At 32.2% G+C, this 23,469-nt stretch overlaps 1 protein-coding gene across 10 annotated transcripts in view; it reads right to left on the bottom strand.

Moving 5' to 3' along the window:
* The window catches only part of LOC115882167 (MAP kinase-activating death domain protein), a 121,683-nt gene that overhangs the window by 17,468 nt on the left and 80,746 nt on the right, over positions 1–23,469 (bottom strand). For 5 of the 10 annotated variants that reach the window (XM_030900051.1, XM_030900059.1, XM_030900068.1 and 2 more), the window contains 11 exons: positions 21,832–22,159; positions 18,317–18,870; positions 13,403–13,651; positions 11,528–11,596; positions 8,154–8,354; positions 5,514–5,704; positions 3,925–4,120; positions 3,711–3,869; positions 3,404–3,592; positions 245–332; positions 54–184 (listed from right to left, as the gene is read on the bottom strand). In XM_030900051.1, the coding sequence (XP_030755911.1) occupies positions 54–184; positions 245–332; positions 3,404–3,592; positions 3,711–3,869; positions 3,925–4,120; positions 5,514–5,704; positions 8,154–8,354; positions 11,528–11,596; positions 13,403–13,651; positions 18,317–18,870; positions 21,832–22,159 (2,355 nt within the window). The remainder of the gene's footprint in view (positions 1–53; positions 185–244; positions 333–3,403; positions 3,593–3,710; positions 3,870–3,924; positions 4,121–5,513; positions 5,705–8,153; positions 8,355–11,527; positions 11,597–13,402; positions 13,652–18,316; positions 18,871–21,831; positions 22,160–23,469) is intronic. The other 5 variants (XM_030900077.1, XM_030900102.1, XM_030900126.1 and 2 more) reach the window with 1 other exon arrangement.

The raw sequence follows: 23,469 nt of genomic DNA, 5'->3' as shown, positions 1-23,469 counted from the left end.
ATCCCCAAAAGTTTTAATTTTATTCTTCATATATCTATAAAACTTTTACTTACATCGGAATCAAATGATGTCAATTTACTGAGCAGTAAATTCTTTTTTTGAGTAATCATATCTTTAAAAATATCAGTTGTACTTTGTTCTTTGTCCGAATCGTCGCCCTGGATTAATCGTACTTCAGGTGGTTCTGTAATTTAAAGCCCTAGAATAGTTGCATTGAAATTTTATTAGTTTAGTAAGACTATACCTGCTTGTGAGGATTTTCTGCTCTCATTTTCCCACTCCGATGATTGCACGGAATATCGCGGGCTTTGAGGCGATTTTGGACTTGATGTCTAAAAGTGTTAATAAAAGAATAGTGCTAAAACAAAATTCTCAAACGAAACAACAAATGTTTATTAAAATCATAAAGTGTTACAGAGAAGGACATCTAACAACAGTTGTTTTAAAATTGGTGTTTTGTTTAATAGCAACTGACGGTTATATTGATGCAAATTGATTAGTTGGTTATGCAGTCACTAAGAATCTTACCTAACTTTAGTTAGAAGCTTAAACATTTAATTTTCATTAACCCAATCTTTTTTTGAGCTCTAATCGGGACCCATCGTCCCACCGGCCCAGCGGGAATTTTCCCTTATTCCCATCTACTTCTGAGAGAATATCAGGGAGATATTTAGAATAGAATTACAATATGAAGGTTATACGAGCCCTAACAACTATATGTTGGGACAAGGTCATATTTTGGAATGATTGCCCTGGTTTTTCAAAATGACTGAAAAATATATGTTTAATTTTTTAAATATAAACATAGCCATATATCCTAAACAACTTGACAATATTTTTATGAATTTGTAAATCAATCCATATTTACAGTAGCGGATTTTGTTCATAAAAGGACAAATTTGCTGACAACTAAATATTGGGACAAGTATTTTTAAATAATTAATATCATCATAAGCGGCTTTGCTATAAACGTCACAAATGTCGCAAACAGTTTACTTCAGCATTAACAGCTTGTAAGTGACTCGATACTTTGAGTAGTGAGGTTTACTGTAAGTAATTTTAATTTTCAATTTTGTTAATTTAATTTAAAATAATGGTCCGTGGAAAAGCTACAAATCAAAAACTACGCGAAATTATAATTCTTCAATACAGTACGGGAAAAACAATTCGAAATATTTCTGATGATTTAAGTATTCTAAAAACCACGGTCTTTAATATATTAAAAAAATACGGCGAATCTGTTAATGTAGACGTTAGAGGTAAAAGTTCGGGAAAGCCAAAAGTTGTATCTCAGAGAGATTTACAAAATTTAGTAAAATATTGCAAGTCTGCGAGAAGAAGCACTCTTCGCGAAGTAACAGTTAAATGGAATACTGTAACTGGTTTAAATATATCAAGAGAATGTTGCCGAAAATATATCCATAAGTGCGGTCTGGGGTTGTGTGGATAATCAATTACCTGAAGATTATTGATACAAATTCTTATTTAGGCCAATTTAGGAAAAACCGCTACTGACAGAAATTCAAAAGAAAAATCGCTACAATTGGGCAAAATCTAAATTATCGTGGACACAAAATGATTGGAGTAAGGTCATATTTAGCGATGAGTCTAAAAATACGAAATAAAGCAGAAGCCTTTCATAAAGATTGCTTAAAGAGGGTTGTTAAATTTCCTAAGGGGATTATGGTTCGGGGTTGCCTGTCAGCAAGATGTTTGGATAAATTAAATTTTATAGATGGCACTGTTAACGCCCAAAAATATCAACATATACTTGAGACCTCCCTTTTGCCTAGTGCTCAAGAATTGTTTCCAAAGGAAGACTATATTTTCCAACAAGATGGAGCATCGTGCCATTCATTAAAATCAACTAAAAATTGGTTCGATAATAAGAATATAAAAGCCCCCCCCCCCTATCCAATCCTGCAAGTAGTCCGGACCTCAATGTTATAGAAACTGTGTGGCATAAAATGAAGCAATATTTAAGAAACCACCCTTAACGAACAATTTTTGATTTGCGGACAAAACTGCGGGAAATTTGGGATAATTTTTCTCCTCAAATGTGCCAATCTTTGGTAAATACAATGCCATTAAGAGTTCAGGCAATTGTTAAGGCGAAAGATGATTTAACTCCGTATTAAACAAATTTCTTGTTGTGCTGTCCCAATATATAGTTGTCAGCAAATTTGGCTTGATTTTGGCAAAATAAGCTATTATCAAAAGTGATTTGTTTGCAAAGTTATAAAAATATAGTAAAATTGTCTAGATCATATTGTAATGTTTGAATTTAGAATAATAAACAAAACAAATTGAGTCGTTTTAACAAATTACTATTTTTATTGCAAAAAAGACCTTGTTCCAACATATAGTTGTTAGGGCTCGTATTAGTACACGAGTAATATTTTAGAGAATTACTCGTATACTAGTATACTCATGTTCTATTGGATCAGTAACATATTTTAGGCGTATCACTGATTAATCCACACTCCAAAAACTGTATGTTTTTATTTTTTATGTTGCTTCCCTTTTTCTTCTTTCAGGAGCGCTAGTTCATCGTTGCTGATTCCTCCCGTATTGATGAAGCCGGAAGGCAGAAATACTAAGTATCAACGGGTAGTCGTATTTTAGCCATGTTTCATGGCTAATCTTACGGTAGGTTTGTCCAATAATTTCATTTTTTTTATAGTCCCCACGATAACATCTTTTGTTTATTGTTCTCTCTGGGCCAAGGTGATAGCGGCGAGGTATGTTGAAATACCTCCGCAGCGGTTTTTTGGTCGTAACGCTTGCGAATTGTGAGCTACTGCTTAACCAGGTTGCAAATGGTGCCTAGTGCCTCGTTTTCTTCCCTTTTTCTTTTTTCAGGATCGCTAGTTCATCGTTACTGATTCCTCCCGTATTGATGAAGCCGGAAGGCAGAAACACTAAATGTCTACGGGTAGTCGTATTTTAGCCATGTTTCATGGCTAATCTTTCTGTGGGTTTGTCCAATAATTTCATTCTTCTTTTTTATTATAGTCCCCATGATAACATCTTTTGTTTATTGTTTTCTCTGGGCCAAGGTGATAGCGGCGAGGTATGTTGAAGTACTTCCGCAGCAGTTTTTTGGTAGTAACGCTTGCGAATTGTGAGCTACTGCTTAACCAGGTTGCAATGGTGCCTAGTGCCTCGTTTGCTTCCCTTTTTCTTCTTTCAGGATCGCTAGTTCATCGTTGCTGATTCCTCCCGTAATGATGAAGCCGGAAGGCTGTCCAATAATTTCATACTTCTTAATTTTTATCTATACATTTCTTTCTGTCTGTTGATATTTCTCTAATACATGTTATTTATTTGATCTATTTTGCTTTAATCTACTTTTATATATAATGCTTTTGATACCAACTATTCGATCGATTCTATACTATACCTGAGTAATATCAGTTGATAGTCCTGAATCACTAACATCTTTTGTCCAATAGTGGGTATGAGCAATTTCTTGCATCTGGAACACAGACGCCATTCCTCCCAAGCCATAGTTACTATAAGTTACCTCCAATCCATGTTGAATTGCTTGCAAAACTTTTAACATACCCTTCCAAACAGGTTTTGGCAGACACTGAAGCGTTCATATAAAATATCATTAGACATTAGCCAACATCATGGGTGTATAATTTATTATAAACTTAAATTATTTTTTAGGTAGTAAATTACTTATAGATAAAGAAACAACATACCACATCGTCGATGTGATCATCAGGGGCGATTTTTTTATCTAGGGTTTTATTAATTTTACTTAAAACGAAGTTTCTATAAGTCTCTTCTTCCATTAATTTTTTCAATCTATTTAATTTGAGCCATCCAACTCCTTCACCATCTAGTACATTTGAGACAATCTAGAGATAATAATTAAATGTAAAATAAATAAAAATATATAAGTTATATACATACATCTTTAAGAAATGCTTGATTGTCGTTATTTGTAGTGCTCTTGTCGATACTCTGCTTTCTCTGTAACTCATCTTGACGTTTAGGAACATGCTTTATTAAAGGACTTTTTTCCACAATGCCCTTGGGCCCTCTTTGAAAAGGCCCAAAAAGACTAGTTTTTGTATCTTTTGGTCTCTGGGGTTGAACTGGATCTTGCCTAGAACCACATATATTAGCAAATATGAGATCCAAGTTTGTAGACATTCATATTATAGTTTTTTAAAGAAATTGCTTTTAATAATTCCTTTCGTTCAAAAACAATAATTCAATAACAAAGGTAATTAAAAAAGTTAAAATCTATTTATTAGGTACAAAATTAAACCAAAATTAAAGTCTCTCTAAGGAGTCAGAAAAGATTTCGACAGACGACATAAGAAAATTTATACAAAATGCAATTTGCCTGTGAGTTAAAATGACAGACGCAACTGTCATTGTCAGAGATCCTTCCGTTGGACAGACTATATTTTATATTGGTTAATAGTTTTGTATTATTAGGTTATACTTTGTGATTAATTTTATAATTAATTATAAGGTGAAATATTTTGATATTTTTTGTAATTACATATGTTTTTGGTTTTGTTTTAATATAAACTAAATTTACCAGTAAGTAAATAAAAATGAGTAGTTTCAAACACTAAAAAATAATAAAATATTATTTTACTATCTTAAAATAGGAAAGAGGAAAATTTTAAATTGGGTAAGACACTTAAAATGATTCTGGAACATTTCATTTTTAAACAGACTGTATATCGAAAAGTGCAAAGTATACTAAACTATAGATTTTCGAAATTTGTCTACCGGTTAAGTTAAGACATTTGACGTTTTAAAAAATTTCAGATAAAAAGTCGGCATCCTAATGAAAAATTACATTAAAATATTTTTTTACTATTTTAAAATTGGAAACAGGAAAATTTTAAATTGGGTGAGACTCTTAAAACGATTCTGGAACATTTCATTTCTAAACACACTATATATAGAAAACTGTAAGTGCAAAGTATACTAAACTATAGATTTTCGAAATTTGTCTACCGGTTAAGTTAAGACATTTGACGTTTTAAAAAAAATTTCAGATAAAAAGTCGGCATCCTCACGAAAAATTACATTAAAATATATTTTTATTATCTTAAAATAGGACATAGGAAAATTTTAAAGCGGGTGAGACACTTAAAATGATGTCCCTATACATACTAAAATTCAATATCCAACTACATAATTTTTATAGGAGTTGTGGTTATTTAAACGAAAAAATTCAGCCATAAAAATATACTACAACGACGCCGACGCCTGCATTGATTTACTTTGAATTTGTGTGTCATTGATACCTCAACGCTTGTATAGCTCAGAATATAATCACTGTTCTAAACAGAAACATGCTTATAAATTTTCGATTTGTTCAATGCAGTTTTTGTGGACAGCTCTAGTCCTCTGACCAATAACTGTGAGGTTGAATTGATTTATAGTGCGATTAGTTAGATTAGGTGCAATTAGTGGTGTGATTAGTCAGATTTAACTGCCCAAAATGTAAACTTTAAATTACTTTCTATCATTACCTGACATTATCCTTTTTAGTTCCAAAGAAATCGGTGAACATACTAGTAGTGCTTGATGCAAGTCCATTGAGATCTGATTGTATGTTTGAGAAAAAGTCCCTACTAGCACCAGCTAGTGCTGAGTGAGCAACAATAGATGTGGTGCTACTTGTTGATTCTCGCCGAGAGTCCGGTTTGCTGAATGAGTCAGTCTAGAAGTAAAACGTAGGTGTTAGTAATAACGTAGGTGTTAGTAAGTAATATCCATTTTAGTTGCAGTTATCTTGTTTATTAGTTAAGTGTCTGAATCCAGCTACTTTTATTGTTAAAGCAAAGATGTCTCAAATAAAATTGTCATAGCGTTTCTAGATTTGGGAAATGTTTGAATGAATGCAATTTTAGCTCAATTGTTTAACAGCTGATAAAAAAAATAAAAATGGATTCCACAAATGTTTGCTAAATACAGAAATGCAAAGTTTTTTTAATACCTACCTACTTCGATTTTTTAAGATTTTGATCAATGTATTTTATAGAGGATATGTTATAGTATAGGCATTCAAATACCAAATTAAATTTGTCTTTTGATAACCTTTTCAATAATATACGAAGTATTGATCTATTGAAATAAATAGTGACATAAATACCAATACCTATATTATACGTCTAGTTTTTGCAGTAATGATGAGCAAACTGCAAGGCCAAGATTAATATTCCGTGGTCTTAGTATTGCAGGTCTTGCAGGGTCCGGTCTTGCTCTAAGGTTGATCTTGCTGCAGGAGTATTGTAAGTCTTGCATTTTCATTGTAATTAATTAATAGATTTTTACTAGAGATACTTTCTACATAGAAAATCTTTAAATCAATAGTATTTTTAGTTATTTAATGAAAATAAACCTTAATGAAAAAAATTATTAGAATATTTGTCTTACGTAAATTTTTAGTTTTCAATAAAGCAGGTGTTTTTAAAAGGTGGCTCACCTCTATAACTTTTTCATTAGCACATGACATAAATCAGGATTTATTGGCTATTGACATGTTTTCGGTCACTTCCCGTTTCATCGGAAACGACTACAACTTTTAATTTTGAAATGGTACTGTCGCTATTTTTTTACTTTATTCGATAGAAAATTGCATTCCGAATAGCATGACATCATCATATGTCAACTTTTGACATTTTTGCATATGATTTGTTTCAAATTGTAACGTGCGATTCATAACGACAATTTGACTCGAAATACTTACCAAGTGTGTGGTATCAAATTATTCGTAAAAATAATTTTCCCAAATATGCTAAAGAGCGACTCTCGTTCCAATTGAAAAAATTGAGTTATCATTAAAAATGCGACTTGGGCATCTTCTAACCGGCCAGGACAAGACACGAAAAATATTAGACGATAAAATCTATTTTTCTAAGGCTAAAAGCTTTCCTTGATTAAAAATTAGTGTCTTTCGTGCAGTCGTGGCACTCTATGAATAAAGTAAAAAAATACCGAATGTGTTATCTAAAAATCAAAAGTTGTAGTTATTTCCGGTGAAACAGGAAGTGACTGAAAACAATTATTGAATATGTACACAATGGTAAATCTCAAATTTCGTTATTTTATCTAAAAAAATTAAAAAGTTATAGGGATGAACCACTTTTGAGAAACATCTGGGTCTTAACTTATTGTTACATAATTTCTTTCTTTACAATTTCATGCAATAATTCGAGAACAATATTTGTAAAAACAATAATTTTGAACGAATAAGTAATTTCTTATATTAGTTATACGTGAGAAAATGACGTGAGACCTCAAGAGTTGCTTGGTCTTGATCTTGGCCTTGCAAAAGTCTTGCACTGGTCAGTCTTGGTCACTCAAAAAGCAGGACCAGAACTAAGCCCAGTCTCGCTTCTCACTGTTTAGCTTCATTATTTCATACAAAATAATAATGCCTCTTATTGATTAATTGAAGTATTAACCATGGAAATTTCTCAAATTTTGATCTATGTCGTGTCATTTTTCTTTCTACATTCTTTGATGTCATTATTTATTTTGTTTGTATATTTTAGTGTTTTTTTTTATTTCCTTCATTAAGCATGGTTGTATAAATGATCCATACTCAAGTAATTCTATCTTAATCGGTAAGAAGTAAAAAGGAGATTTGTAAGTTTATTTGAAAAACGGTAAAGAAGAAAATATTGTTTCTTTTATCGAGATCTACCAGCCTTGAAAATATTTGCACCTATTTAAGACTCATCCATAAAAAAATAAAATTATTACACTAAAATATACAAATAAGGACACAAAATGGTGAGAATAAAATTACGAAACTGATAAGGTAAGATGCAATATGAAAATTTTGATTTTTGTAGTTGTCTATTAAACTAAACCATCATTTTCATATATATCATTTAAAAATTAATGGTCAATATGGTCAATAACAAAAATATAAAGACAAAATTACTATCCCACTGGAAATTAAACACTGGAAAATTTTCAAATTCAATCTATATGATCGGTACCAATGAGACCATTTTATTTACGGCATCTTTAGTTTCTCAGAAAAGTATTTTAGGTTGATAAATACCGCAAAGTTCTATCTTTTCTTTATACGGGATAACGGTAAACTGTAACCAAAATGGGATGTATTGTACAATTTATGGTAAATATAAACGTTATACCCTCAATAACCCTTTCATCGTCACAGCTTCTTTGGCACTTTTCGTTAAATCTCCGAATGTAGATTTTCCGACATAAGTTAAATCGTCAAAAGTATTTTTGCTCATTGCGGTAGCTGACTTGCTGGCTTCAAGGGCCGTTTTACTCGCTTCGTGCATACTTTTCGTTGCCTCTTCTGCTGCTTTTTTTGCTTGGGATGTTAACTAGAAGGAATTAACACTTTGGGTTTAAAATGTAACTAAATCTAACTTTAGAATAGGTAAAAAGTAACCTAATAAATATTGTATTCTTAGCGTACAGCATGCGACTTTAAGAGCTTATAGTACAGAATCCGGCTGCATGATTGTTACGCCCATCGTACTTTTAATCAAAACCTAATTTTTACGAATATTTATGGAACATCCCGTATATTATTCCTTTGTTAGATGGAGAATTAAAAATAAACATTTTTAATATATAAATTATTTCAAAAGTTGAATCTTGTGTCAATATCAGCCTGATGGTGTTTATCGTTGAAAGAGCCCTGATTCACTCATACTTTTTATACTCTCATACACTCATACTTTTTTGAGCTACCCTATAGAAGTTAAAATATTTTCCTGAAATGCATCCCAGTATATACTTTAGCTTGGCACTTAAACAAAATTCCTAAGTTTTATATATTTTTTTTATATATGAGCTACAGATGCCCGACGCACTGTAGCCGGGTCCCTAGGAAAAACTTTGAACCGTGGCAACCCCTATTTGCGGCAAGTTTTTGAAAGACACCCTGTGAAAAGTGTATTCTCCTATTCATAAATATAAGTAAAAATTAGGTTTTGATTAAAAATACGATGAGAGTAATAGTCATGCAGCCGGATCTTTTATGTCCGGACTATTATGTGTATCTAGAAAGATTTTTATAATCAAAATCAAATCATATCAAATAAAAACTTTATTAGTATATTACCTGTTAGTTAATAATAATAATTTAACATTGCTTTACTTCGTTAATAAATAAACAAGAATATAAAATACAGACAAGTGTAAAATACAATACAAATTATAATAAAATTCAGTGAAGACAAAATACAATAAATTTTAGTGAGGACTAGTAAGGACATCGTGCCCAATACACACACCCTGGTTCCCGTAGACTGTGTTAGATATGGCAATTAGCAAAAATTCATTTATAGAATAAAACGGATTGACTTCCAAATAAGATTTAATACATAGCTTAAAATTATTTAAAGTCATGTTGAGATAGCCAGGCGGCATGTGATTCAATAATTTTGGATCGAAGTGATTTAGGCTGTAGCGTATAGTTTTATTAGTATGATATATTTCATTACAAAAACAAATAAGTTTTTGTAAAATTTTTCGACTTTTTTATTATTTATTACTTATTTAGGTTCTTTCCGGTTAGAGCTGATGATGCTCGTAACACGTGTAACATACTTTTTAACATATACAGATATGTATGTAATATGATACATTATATGAGACTAAGACTTTGGGACTTTTTTCTTTCTAATTCTAAAAATCATCTCTTTTAGAAAAATAGGCGCCTTCTTTAAATTTAGTAAGGCATGGAGTGATATTTATCTTACAACTTGGATGGAACTGGACAGGATATATGGTTAGAATGCCAGATGGACGGTAGCCAAAGGGATTTGTGAAAATGGAGACCAAGAAGGGCGGGACAGGGATCGGCAGTAGTGCGTCGGTCATCTATAACTCCTAGAATAAAAAACTTGGGAATTTTGTTTAAGTACAAACCTAAAGTATTTACAAGGATATATTTTAGAAAAATAGTTTAACTTCTATAAGGTGGCTCAAAAAAGTGTGAGTGGATCGGGATGATTTTTTTTAAATGGAACACTCTGTATATTATTACATTTTTGGCTTCCTTTCAGATCACTTTACATAATCATAAGATATGAGTAAACATAATTCGATAGTTTCAGAGATATTAATAAATAAATAAAAAATATATATTTTCAGCCTTTCTTAAAAAAATTATTAAAAATACAAGAAATGTCCTGATATCAAAACTATATTAGGTATTTATTTTAGATGGTCTGAGCTTACGTGCCTGTAAATATGATAATCGAAAATCATACAGGATATTCAAAATTCTACGCCTAACTTTCTAAAATACAAAATAATTTTTTTTTTCAATGGTACACCCTATATATTATTTCTTCAATAGAAGGAGAATTAAAAATGAACTTTTTTATCTTTAGAGTATTTCAGAATATTTAACAGTTTAGCAGATATTCGCGGTTTTATATTTCATGTGGCATTTTTCACAGTAAATTTTTATCAAAGCGAATCAACTATTAATTATTTTTCTCTCGTATTTTACCGATGAAAGAGCCATTTGAAGTAATACTGCATGTATCTGCGAAACCATTAAACATTTTGAAATATTTAAATACAAAATGTTCATTTTTAAACTCTCCATCTAATAAAAAAATATACAGGGTGTTTTCCATTTAAAAAAAACAAAGTAAAATTATTTTATATTTTAGAAAGACTGGCGTAGAGATTTTGAACATTCTGTATTTAAATCATACAGAATTGCGATTTTTATAGCAAAGCAAGTATAAACCATCTAAAGTAAATACCTAATATAATAATAAATAATACCTCTGAAATTATCGAAATACATTTACTCATATTTTAGGATTCTGTAAAATGATCCGAAAGAAACCCAAAAATGCAATAATATACAGGGTGTTCCATTTAAATGAAATCATGCCGATCCACTCACACATTTTAGGCACCTCTATAGAAGTTACAGTCTTCCTGAAATACATCCTCGTACATACTTTAGGTTTGCATTGAAACAAAAGTCCCAAGTTGTACCTATATTCTAGGAGCTACAGATGCCCGACGCACTATTGCCGGACCCTGCAGAAGCAGAGGAAGAGTGACTAGAAACTGGATTCAAGTGGCACAAAATAGAAAGGAATGACAGAGTTAAGGAAGGCTTTTGGTAAGTAGTGGACCAGAAAAGCGAAATGATAGTTCCCGTAAGTTAAACACCATCAATGAAATATTTAAGATAAAAATTAAAATTTGGTTTTAAAGTCTTTTAAATTTCTTCCAATTTGTCCTTAAAACATTTCTTTAACTAGCAATGCTAGTTCTGCAATATAGCTATCGCTTAAATTCAAAATACTACACGAGGAAGACTGACCACTACCAATTTGTCCATATGAATATGTCCATATGCACGGGCATTACGCCATATTTAATTAATCAGTATCAAAGCTTCCTTCATTACCTTATATGAATTTTTATTGTTTTTATTTTTTTAAATTACCCTTGAATTTCCTTGGGGAAAAGCTACTGTTACTAAAAACCAAACAATATTTCTTTTTAAACAAACCTTGTCAAACGGTGCAAACATTTTACTTTCTTCGGCCTCAGAAAGCTTTTCTTTAGCTTGCGTTTTTAGCTAGAAAGAAAATTTCGTTTTGTTATAAAACTTTACTTATTAATTATTTATGCCATGAAAAGCGAGGTGCAATGAATAATAACTTATATTATATGTTTTTACACAAAAAGGTATCGATAGTAAATAATAAAATATATCGGGTAAAAATATCGATATTTAAGGATATTTCAAGGTGTAGATTTTTGCATAGATTGTCCACATCCTGAGACTTCCTGTTTAACTGGAAGGAGATACTACCTTATTTATTTTAAATCGTACTAAATATATATTTTGTTTTTTGAGTTTTACCCCGAGAAATAATAATAATTAAGAGTTAATGAGTAGAGAATAAAGAACAGAAATTAAAAAGTGGACAAATATAATAAATCAAACCATGAGATTTTTAAGCTTTTAGAGCTATTACATGCAACATACAGGGTGCTAAAAATAGTGTATCTGACTTCGGTGGCTGATTCTAGAGATAAAAATAAAACAAAAAGTCATACGAACATATGCCCTAAAATGCTTGCCGAAAATATCACAGCCCTCAGGATAAATAAAAATAATATATTTTGTTTATTTTTAAGAGTATTGGTAAATCGTTTTTCTTGAAATTTGGTACTTTTACACACATTTTAATGCCAAAGCGAATGGCAATAATGTAAAATTCCCTAACAGCTCTGAAAGGGTACTTTTCATTAGGGTAGAGAGTACTGAGTACTACTGGTGGTACTTTATCCTTATAGACACAGTAATGTCAATAAATGAAAATTACAGCTAGGACTTTTTATGTAAAAAGGTGCTATTCGTTTAGTTCGAAACAGTGAACGGTTTTCAAGATATTTGCCTTTAAAGGTCCCGATGCATCCATTTTAGCATTAGCGAAATCAGGAGATTCATTTATTTAAAAAAAGTTCTAGCTTTTTATATCATTTGTTGAAATTACTGTATCTATAAGGATAAAAAAAGTACCCCCATTATTACTACCCCAATGAAAAGTATCATTTTAGGGCTGTTAGAAAATTTTCACACACTGCTATTCGCTTTAGCATTAAAATGTGTGCAAGAGTCCCAAATTTCAGGAAAAACCTCAGGTTTACCAATGTTCTTAAAACTACAGAAAATATATTATTTTTATTTAACGTTTCGAGAGCTGTAACTTCTTCGGAAAGCATTTTAGGGAATACATTCATAAGAGTTTTTTGTTTTATTTTCCACTCACCGATATACTATTTTTTGACATCTTGTATAATTTCACCTGTAAAGTAATGTTCAAGTGTAAACCCGACCGTTACATTATATAAAAGTGTCATATTAACAAATATTAACAAACAAGAACTTAAATTTTTCTACGCGTCAGACAAGATTTTTTTGTTAATGCAGCAGTATAGAATATTACACACAAAATGTGTTTAAGCTTGGTTGACACGTATACTTGGATTAATACACTTGGACGCTGCACGCATCTTACTTGGACACTGCTAAACGATTTATAGTTGATTAATACGATCCAAGTGGCGTCCAAGTGAATTTGATCCAAGTACACTTTGACCGTGCCAAGAAGGCTTTTATGTTTCATATGGAATCCAAGAAGCGTAAAATGTGTAGATGGTTTTCTTAACATAAATTAGCAGCTAATTCCTGATAATCTGAAGTACGAGGAAATAAAACAAATTTTTTTTAAAAGAAAGAAAAAGACAGAAATTACACCTCGAAATATCTTTAACCTAAAACGTTGAGCGCTGTGTCCAAAAACTAACTTTGAGTTTCATTATAAAAATTGAACTAAAGGCATACGATGGATTTTTGCTTATTTTTCATAATTACCTTATCCATTTGCGCTAGAATTCCATCCTGACTGCTTTGTCGAGTTGTTTCTCTGACTAATTCTTTAGCCTCTGATGCAAACCTCTCAAACAAAGAACCTTGTGAACTTTGTCGTGTAATCCCGCTGCTGCCGCTGCTGGCAGAATGAAGCGGTCCAGGACTTCCCGATGATCCAACACTGCCTGTTTTGGAGAAAACGTTACCGACACTAGGTTGTTTTTGAAGTGGTGCCGGAGTAACAGGAGGTCCCTAAAATTGAGAATTATTCACTTTTTATTCCTTCAAATATTGATCTCAGAAATTTCGAATTTTTAAAATCTGTCTTTTTTATAATTATATAAAGCGATATGCTTCAATGTTGTTTGCATTAAAAATTATTGCTATATTTTCCAGATTAAAATACAATTCATACCAAATAAACTCTTAGTCACGTGATTAAGCTTGACCGGTACCAGCGTTGCCCACTTTTATATATTTTCTTTTAATCAAAATGTTTTAGGAGACAAAAATAAATTAATTATAAATATATAAGCAGTTATTATTTACATCAACAAAACTCGCCTTCTTAACAGCACTTAAAGGACACCAAGTGCTATTACTATCGCTTTCCCGTCCAAAATATTCCAATAGTTGCGATGATTTTTTTACGGCTATTAAGCTATATTGTACACTTCGCACTAAAAGAGGTTCTAAAAAGATGAATTTTCGACTGCAAGCTCTGCTTCTAAACATTTTTAAGCTTAAAGTATCATAACATTATTTATTTAAGCTTTTTTAGTCAGCTCGACGCCGAATATGTCCATGGTTGGCAACAATGAATTTAAAAATCTCGATTACGTAACTAAAAGTTTAATTGATATTAAATGTATATAAATATTTTTTAATGAAAAGAGATTCTGTTATGTAGTATTTCCGTTCGATATCTACTCATTTTTAAAATTGAACCGTGGTATTTCTTCTATAAAATAATTCTAAGTACAGGGTGTCCCCTTTTAATGTGTTTTATGGGGTTTGTCTTTTTGGAATGGAGATCCTACAAAGATGCAGTTTTCACATCACTGTGCTACGTTTTTTACAAAACTAAAAATACTACCATACAGATTTGTTCCAGACCCGTAAGTCTTGTGAAAAACAGGGCGAATTTGAAAATATTGCATTTTTTGACTCCTTTCGCATCTTGGTTAACTTTTATAATAATAATAATAAATAAATAATAAATAATAGTTTATTGTCTAACAGGAAATCCCAAATTAAAGACAATTGTGTACACTAAAAAATTCACAACATTCATAATAAATGAAGCTAACCTAAGCACAAATCAACAATAAAAGTACAATGCAAAATATAACAATCCTATATGTAATCTTAAAAAAATAACACCTAGTATAAATTTAAAAGTGAAAGTAAAACTCTAATTCTAACGAACTACAATAAAAAATATCAAAAAATGCTAGGCTTCTTCATTTGCCGGACCAAAACATTCCTGAATTGACGCAGCGAGTCGCCAAATATATCAACAGATGCCAGGCTCTCAACATCATTGAAATCAGTACAGGCCCGGTAGAGGGGTGCCTTACTGGCTAAACAATTCCTGACGTTTGACAGGTAGAACGTGTTTTGATTTCTAGTACGAACGAGCGGAGCTGAAAAGTTCAGCCGAGCTAATAACGAAGCGCAGTCAGCATGACCGTTACAAAGTTTATAAAGGAAAGATAAAGAGTGAAAGATAAATGAGTTTGCTCAATAGATAAAAAATCAAACCTTTGCAACAGCTGTAAGTGGTTATAACCACGCTCTGGGAAAACACCATCCAGTTTGAACGAGAGATATTTTAGGAATTTACGCTGAACGTTTTCTAATCTCCGTATATGGACCTGGTGAATTGGTGACCAAATTTGAGAGGCATAATTGATTTTTGATTTCACAAGGCTCATGTATATAATGCCGTTAGACATAATGGACTATTGAAACCTTCTGTGGATCTCAGGAGAAATCCTAAAGATTTAAGAGCGCCACGGGATACTTCATCAATATGTATGTTAAAAGTCAGTTTCTTATCCAAGTAAACACCCAAGTCCTAATAATAGCTTCCGTATATAGCGTTTAACGCCTTGGGAGTAGCAAGGTACAGCTTGCCATGCTAGAGCCGTTCGGTATAAAAGGAAAGTAATGTGGCTAGCACTACGCTTCAACCGCCTATTATTATCTCAGGATTGTGAATCCCAAGTACTCATTTAAGGCTGAGTCGACCTAGGTACCCAAACTATTTTTATTTTAATATTTATTAAAATTATCTTTAAACTTACCTAAAAGTTGTGGATAACCAGTGGCTAACTATTTTTTTGCTGGGAACTGTCATTTTCGAACTATGATTCAAACTTAATATAATATATTCTGCTTTATACCGTACGATCGAAAAAAACGGCGTCCAATTGGTTTGGAAATGAATATCGATGACATTCCACATATAATTTTACATATTAAATGACCGAGATCTTCATTTCATAGCCATTGATAAGTTTTTTTTCTCCGTTTATCTTATTGTATAAACAATAAGAAAAGTGTATAATCATTTTATTTAATTTAATTTAACCAGATAATTTTGCTTTCCATTGTATTATATTAGATCAATAAATACTATCAATACGAGTTACTGATACTTTAATGTACTTGTACAATAATTCTACACAGAAACTAGCGTAGAATGGCTAATAACAAAAATCTGACCTCGAAAAAATTATTCAATTATTTTGATTACCTATTTTAATCCGGCCGCCTATGTTATGTAAATAATGCATTTTTATCTTATTTATGAAAATAAGTATAGTACCTATAGTATATGTTTATAAAGGTCATGACCATGATAAATAAAATAAAAATAATATAATATAGAAGGTATCGTATATAAAAACACAAGTTTGGATCATATTTCACAAATGACAGCTTGCAGCAAAAATTTAGTTACGCCACTGAATTCTGCGTAAAAACACTATATGAAAAAGGCAACATTTTCAATTTTGCCATGTAATTCAAGAACTAGGACAAATTTGTGTGTAGCATCTTTAGTTTCATGATATAGTAGTACAGTGATTTGAAAATCGCAACTTTGTAACTCTACTTATAAACGAGAAACCCTGCAAAACACAAAATTTGGACACCCAGTGTTCCATTAAAATGAAAGGGTATATGTTCATATCTGATGTAAAAATACTTTTTATAATCATTAATAGATATAACTCTCTCTTCGTTCAAGGCCCCTCTAATTAAATAAATAAATATTTTTATTTAAATAAATAAAGCAGCCCTTGCTCCTATTAGCATTGAAATTTAATAGTATAATTACACAGCCACACAAAATAAAAAAGTGGTCTATGCTTTTTACCAGACCATATCCTATAGTAATTTTCGACGCTGAGCACGAATCCGCTATCAGAATTACGCCATCACATCTCTTTTTTTTCTAACCTCAAAACCTTGGTGAAAATCCGTAAAAATTCAGGAAAATGTAGAAGGAAAAAATAAAAAATAAATGTTTCTCATGTATAACACTCTAACCTAATGTAAATGGATCTGATAAACTCAAAACACCCATCAGAACTGAGCTAGCATGTCTTTACCAGATGTTCTACATGTCCGCCCTATCCCGATTTGGGTTAAAATCCGCGCGATTTGCGAAAATTATGACTTGTGGTGTTTTATTGGGGTTAGAAAAAATATGGACACATGCTAGCTCAATTCTGATGGGTGTTTTCAGTGTATCAGGCCCATTTACATTAGGTTGTAGTGTAATTCATGGAAAAAAATTCCTACTACAATTTCCTGATTTTTTACGGATTTTCACCAAGTTTTTGAGGTTAGAAAAAAACGAGATATGATGGCGTAATTCTGATAGTAAATTCGTGATCGGCGACAAAAAATACTATAGGATATGATGGTCTGGTAAAAAGCATAGACCACTTGCGAATGCGAATGAGCAACGGCTGCTTTATTTATTTAAATAAAAATATTTATTTATTTAAGTAGAGGGGCCTTGAACGAAGGAACAGTTATGTCTATTATTGATTATACAAAATATTTTCACATCAGATATGAATATATACCCTTTCATTTTATTGGGGCACATAAATGAAAAAATAGAGTGTATACTATTGTATAAAACTAAGTGAAGTGAGGGACTTTTACAGGATCTACAAAGTCCGGCAATAGTGCGTCGGGCATTTGTAGCTCCTATAAAAAAAGTAAAGAATTTTGTTTAAGTGCAGACCTAAAGTATGTATGAAGATGTATTTCAGGAAAATATTTTAACCTCTACAGGATGGCTCAAAAAAGCGCGAGTGGATAAGGATGATTCTTTTAAATGGAAAACTCTGTATATTATTGCATTTTTGGCTTCCTTTTTGATCTCTTTACATAATCCTAAGATATATTACGAGTATTAAATATGTTTTGATAGTTTCAAAGATATTAATAAATAAGTAAGTAAACATTTTTTTCAGTCTTTTTTAACCTAACCTAACACCCTGTATGGTTAAAGAGCACGATTTTTATGACAAAGTAAGATCCACTACAGTAAATGCCTAATATAGTTTTGATTTCAGGATCAAAATGGAAGCCACAAATGCAATAATATACAGGGTGTTTTATTTTAAAAAAATATCCCTATCCACTCATACTTTTTTGAGCCACCCTGTAGAGGTTAAAATATTTTCCTAAAATACATCCTAATACATTCTTTAGGTCTGCACTTAAACAAAATTCCTTACTTTTTTATTATAGGAGCTACAGACACCCGACGCACTATTGCGGAAACCTTTAGAATATCCTTCACATTTTCTTATAAAGTAGGAAATAAAAACAACAGTGTGAATATCGAAGCGATATTTTTATTAAAAAAAATTACGTTTAATAACTTACCGATTTTTTTCTAGGTCTTCTTGTACTCGCAGCCTTATCACCTTCGACCGAAGACGTTTCAGATTTCTGATTATTATTACTGACGATAGTTTTCGGTGTGGTCGTAGAATTAGAATCCGACTCATTTTCATTGCTCAACGCGTCTTCTCTTTCCAACTTATGTTCGACTTTTTCGTGTTTCTCTTTTCTTAGCTCGAATTCAGAATCTCTGTTGAAAGAAGGCGAACTCAGGTCGGAGTCGGAACTTGAAGTGGACGAAGATGCTGGTGAAGCGGATCTAGGCAGTGGAACTTCTCCGTCGGGATATTTAAGTTCAGAAGGCGGTTTATATATGCTTTCGGCATCAATGTTTGAGGAAAACGTCATACTTTGTGCGGATGCCTTTCTTTGGTCGTGATAGGATAAATACCCGGGTGACAAATCGGATGAAGCCATTTCGGACACAAAATCGCTTAAAGATGAGTAACTAGAACTGGTACTTTCGCCTTCCTCCGAATCTGATCCGCTCTCGTCCGTAGGTTGGCTTTCTTGTGCTTGAATGCTCCGCAATGCCCCTGCAAGTGTAAATTATTTTCCATAAAAATCTATTTAAAAAACAACGGATACTTGGTATGAAATGATTGATATTGACACCTTCTACCACCAGATAGTTTAGTAACTAAATATTGTAATTTAATTTTATTAGAGAAGATATAAAAAACGCTACAGTACAAAATTCATCACAGAACTTCAATACGCTGATAACTGCGCTCTAGTTGCAAAAAACGTTATAACAATTACAAGAAATGCTGAACAAATTTACCTGGGCATTACGAGGCTATGGACCATAAGTAAAAGCTTCGTAAAAACATGGATAAATCTAAAATCATGTGTACCATACCCCGGAAGATTACAACAATGCTGTAAAAATCGGAGAACAGCATGCTGTAAGAATAGGAATATGAAGCAGAATACAATTACCTTGCAGTTTGATTTTAGAAAAAGCCAATATCATAACAATAATAATCCCCACCGTGTTATATGAAAGCGAAAGGTGGGTGCCGTACCGCCGCCGCCGGTGCGGCGCGGCGCCGGGCACACGGACGCATTAAATAAGTTGCAGCAGAGGCATCTTAGACCACTGTTAAGAATCAAATGGTACCATCATGTCTCAAACGAATCGGTCCTTGAAAAAGCTAGTTGCGAGAGCGCTGAAGTCATGATTACTAAATCCCGCTTAAGATGAGCTGGATACATGTATGCAGGATGCAAAAAAACCGCCTCCCGAAATGCAGACGGTAAGAGGAAACCGGGTGGACAATCCAAAAAGTACAAGGATATTTTCCACGAATACGTTAAAAGTTCACAAAAAGCATGCAAAATTAGTGGGGGGGGAGCAGCGTACAATAGAAAGCAATGGGGGAGAATAATTGTAAATTCAGTTAACAACGACAACCAAAAAATAAAGGGGCAACAAAGTAATGAGATTTTTGAATGTCCAGGATTGCGAAAGAGGGATAACATCACGTATCGAGCTTTTCAGTCATAGAAATGCTCATGAAAGAAAATGCCTTGCGTAACCATCTTCTTATGCCTGTCAAATACTCTTCAGCGAGTAATGGCAGTAAGTACATACAGGGTGGCCCATTAGTGCGAAGAAGTCCAGTATCGTCGTTGTTGTTGAAGATGTTTGGTACAAGATTGCTCTATTAGGCGCGTTCTTACCTACAACGTCAAATCGCGCCGCGCGCCGTCTCAGCAGAAAACATAAAGTAAATGGGTGATGGACGTTGCCATGACGACGTTACGACCAGTGTGAATATGTGTTCGTTGTTGGCGATTTAATAATATTTACCTTGGTGATGGCACTACAGTAATAATCGCGCCTTACAGGGCATTTAACCACGGCCCATTTATTAAAAACCAACCCAAACAAAACCAACCAACAATTTACATTAAACTATTTCTTTACCCTTGTCTTTTACACAAATAACTACAGAGGAACAGAGTTTCTGTTTTTTTCTGTTAACTGACTACAAGTTCAATTGCCATTCTACGTATTATGCTCGTCTGATGACAAGCAATAATAAATACAATTTTACAGAAATTGGTAGAGATGATAACAACAGTAGCCTGATAATGATCTGACAATTGTTTCTTTTTTTGATCAATATTCTGGTTCGCTAAAATACATTATCATATTCTTATATCACGGTACTAATATTTGTACCAGTTTAATTTACTATAACTTAAAAAGTTTATACTGTATAACTTACTCACTTATACAGTATAAATTTTTTAAAAATATAACTTAACACTTATACAAAAAAATATTATACATTATAATATAATTATGAAAACATAATTAAAATTAAATGCTCATATTAAAATTTAAAACTTCAAGTCATTTTGAAAAAAAAACATTGAAACTGAAATTCCCTAATAAACTATTTTGAACAGAACGTGACAATAAAGGTCCTTTATTACCCTTGACTGCAGTCAGAGAAGTAACTTTGATTAATAAACACATTACACCACTTTCAAAGTTATTTCTACGTTAGTTTTTATTAAATTCTGTGATTATTAGTTTGTGCATTAATAGCACCCTCTTACTTGTTATTACCACTTATGGCGTTGTAAGATGTACATCATTAAATAAATAAATAACCCATAATAACGCTTAGAATAATCTTCATAATGGACTAGTTTTTGCCAATATGTTATAAGTAAAATAAGCTCTAAAACAAATAAATCAATTAGTTACTAAAATGTTAGTTGTTAAATTAATAATAAACCGTAAAAATCTTTAAAAAATTATATAATAAATATATTGTTTGTCACTTTTAAATTAAGATTCATCTCATAAATCCATCACAACTTGGCAGCGCTGTCGCCATCGCTTGTCACTCAAAGTTGATCACGTGCATCGGAAATTATTCTGCGATTGCCATAGAGGTAAATTGTGTCTAATGAACTTATTTTGATTCCAAAAATACGTAGTAGTTCTATGTCCACGGAATATTGGGACACCCTCTATAAATATAAATATTTACCTTTTCAAACTTTTTTGGTCAATATTCTGGTTCGCTAAAATATATTATCATATTCTTATATCACGGTACTAATATTTGTACCAGTTTAATTTACTATAACTTAAAAAGTTTATACTGTATAACTTACTCACTTATATCATTAAACTATGCTTATATAGTAAAAACTTTTTAAAAATATAACTTAACACTTATACAAAAATAAATTATTATATATTATATTATAATATAATTACGAAAAGATAATTAAAAATGCTCATGTTAAAATTTAAAACTTTAAGAAAAATAATAATTTAAAACATTTTGAAAAAAAAACATTGAAACTGGGACAAATATACGAGATTTGATGTGTAAAGGCATGAAAAAATACATAGCGCCAGAGTTTGTTGCGAAATGATGATCGATGGCATTTCATTTGGCAAATGACTTTTTTATTCGATATACCGTAATATCGACATTAAGTTTTTATACAAAACAATATCTTACCATTTAATGAGCTCCCATCATCCCATACAATGAATCTAATCGGTTCTAAAGTATGAAGAAACCATTTGGCCTTATCTCCAACTAAAGCAGGATCTAGCACTCCAGTATGAACTCTTTGGAAAGCTACATTAGTCGGAGTTAAGGACCATTCTGCCAGAAATTCGACCGCCTGCGTTCTAGCAAATTTATTTAAAAATTGCGATGCTCTTGGTCTTGACCGCAAGAAGCTATTTATTTGAAAGGCGACTACTGGCCGAGGATATAATCGTAGTGTTCTCGTATGTTCCGTAAAGTTGGCTAGAAGGTTTTGTGAGTTGAAAAAACGAACCTGAAATTATTATTTGCCATTAGAAAAAAATAGTTTTCTAATGAAAAAATTACTTTAGGATTCCATTAAATTCATTTTTAATAGAATAATATATATATATATATATATATATCGTTTTAATTGATACATACATAATATTTCAAAGGAATAATATATACTATAAAGAATTCGGTAATTCATTGTGCCACTGGACCTATGGTGAACGATAAAAGCAAAGATATAAGCGAAGCAACAACATAATTTTACTGTATATAAATATAAATATTTGCCTTTTCAAACTAATTAAGATAAACCAGTTAATCGAATTCATATATTTAAATTATGTTCAACTAATAAAACATTGTATTTAAACTTAAATTGTCTTTATTTTAATAATGTAGTACAAATTGATCATTATAATAACTAAGTCGTTGGTTACACAAAACTAGATCATCGTACAGCAAAGCAAAACCTGTGCAAAGTACAGAGACTGGTATGCCTCTGCATCACATATGCCATGAGAACATGCCCAAGAGCAGCAATGGAGGTCATCCTAGACCTAACACATATCGTCGGTAGTTATGCCAATGCAACAGTCATTAGAATGGTCATTGACGGCACTGGGAGAGTTTTCAGGAGGCTTTGAACACCCTCAAAAAGAAAATTCCGCTTCTCCAACTCCCAGTGGATGAGATACCAAGAATTTACAACTTTGAGAAACACCTCACTATAGTACTGAGTAGTAAAAAGGATTGGAAGGGAGAAACGTTTGTTCAGCATGTAGAAAACTATACCATAAAGTGGTATACTGATGCTTCCAAAAACCAAACATAGGGATAGGGATAGGAGAAATTTGGGCCGAAAATTAAATACTCCAAATCAATAGGCACCCAACATCCTTCAAGCAGAAATCTGCGCTATCGAAAGATGCGTACAATTTATCTTAGATAGGAACTATCGAAAACAGGAAATAGCCATCTTATCCGATAGTCAAGCAGCACTAAACGCGATCAACTCAATAACCATCTATATTCAAAGTTGGTCAAAGAATGCCTAGAGAAGCTGAACAAATTAGGCAAAACAATTTATTAACCAGTCTTCCTACTCTGGGTGCCCGCTCAACAAGGGATAGAATGAAACAGTAAATGATCTAGCTAGAAAAGGAGCGAAGACTCCACTAACTAGACCAACACCGTTCTGTTTTCTAAGAGGAAACCAACTGAAAGCGGAACTGAAGAACCTGGAAAAAGAATGGGAGTCCTCAAACGGGATTTAAGACGCTCGAAGAAGTTCCTCAGAACTTACGACCAGGAAAAATCAAAGATTTTCCT

This window comes from Sitophilus oryzae, unplaced genomic scaffold (genome assembly GCF_002938485.1).
Source record: "Sitophilus oryzae breed Bouriz unplaced genomic scaffold, Soryzae_2.0 scaffold_1111_pilon_pilon, whole genome shotgun sequence".
Classification (NCBI taxonomy): domain Eukaryota; kingdom Metazoa; phylum Arthropoda; class Insecta; order Coleoptera; family Curculionidae; genus Sitophilus; species Sitophilus oryzae.
The sequence above is the reverse complement of the archived record's forward strand: the minus strand, read 5'-3'. Positions and strand labels throughout refer to the sequence as shown.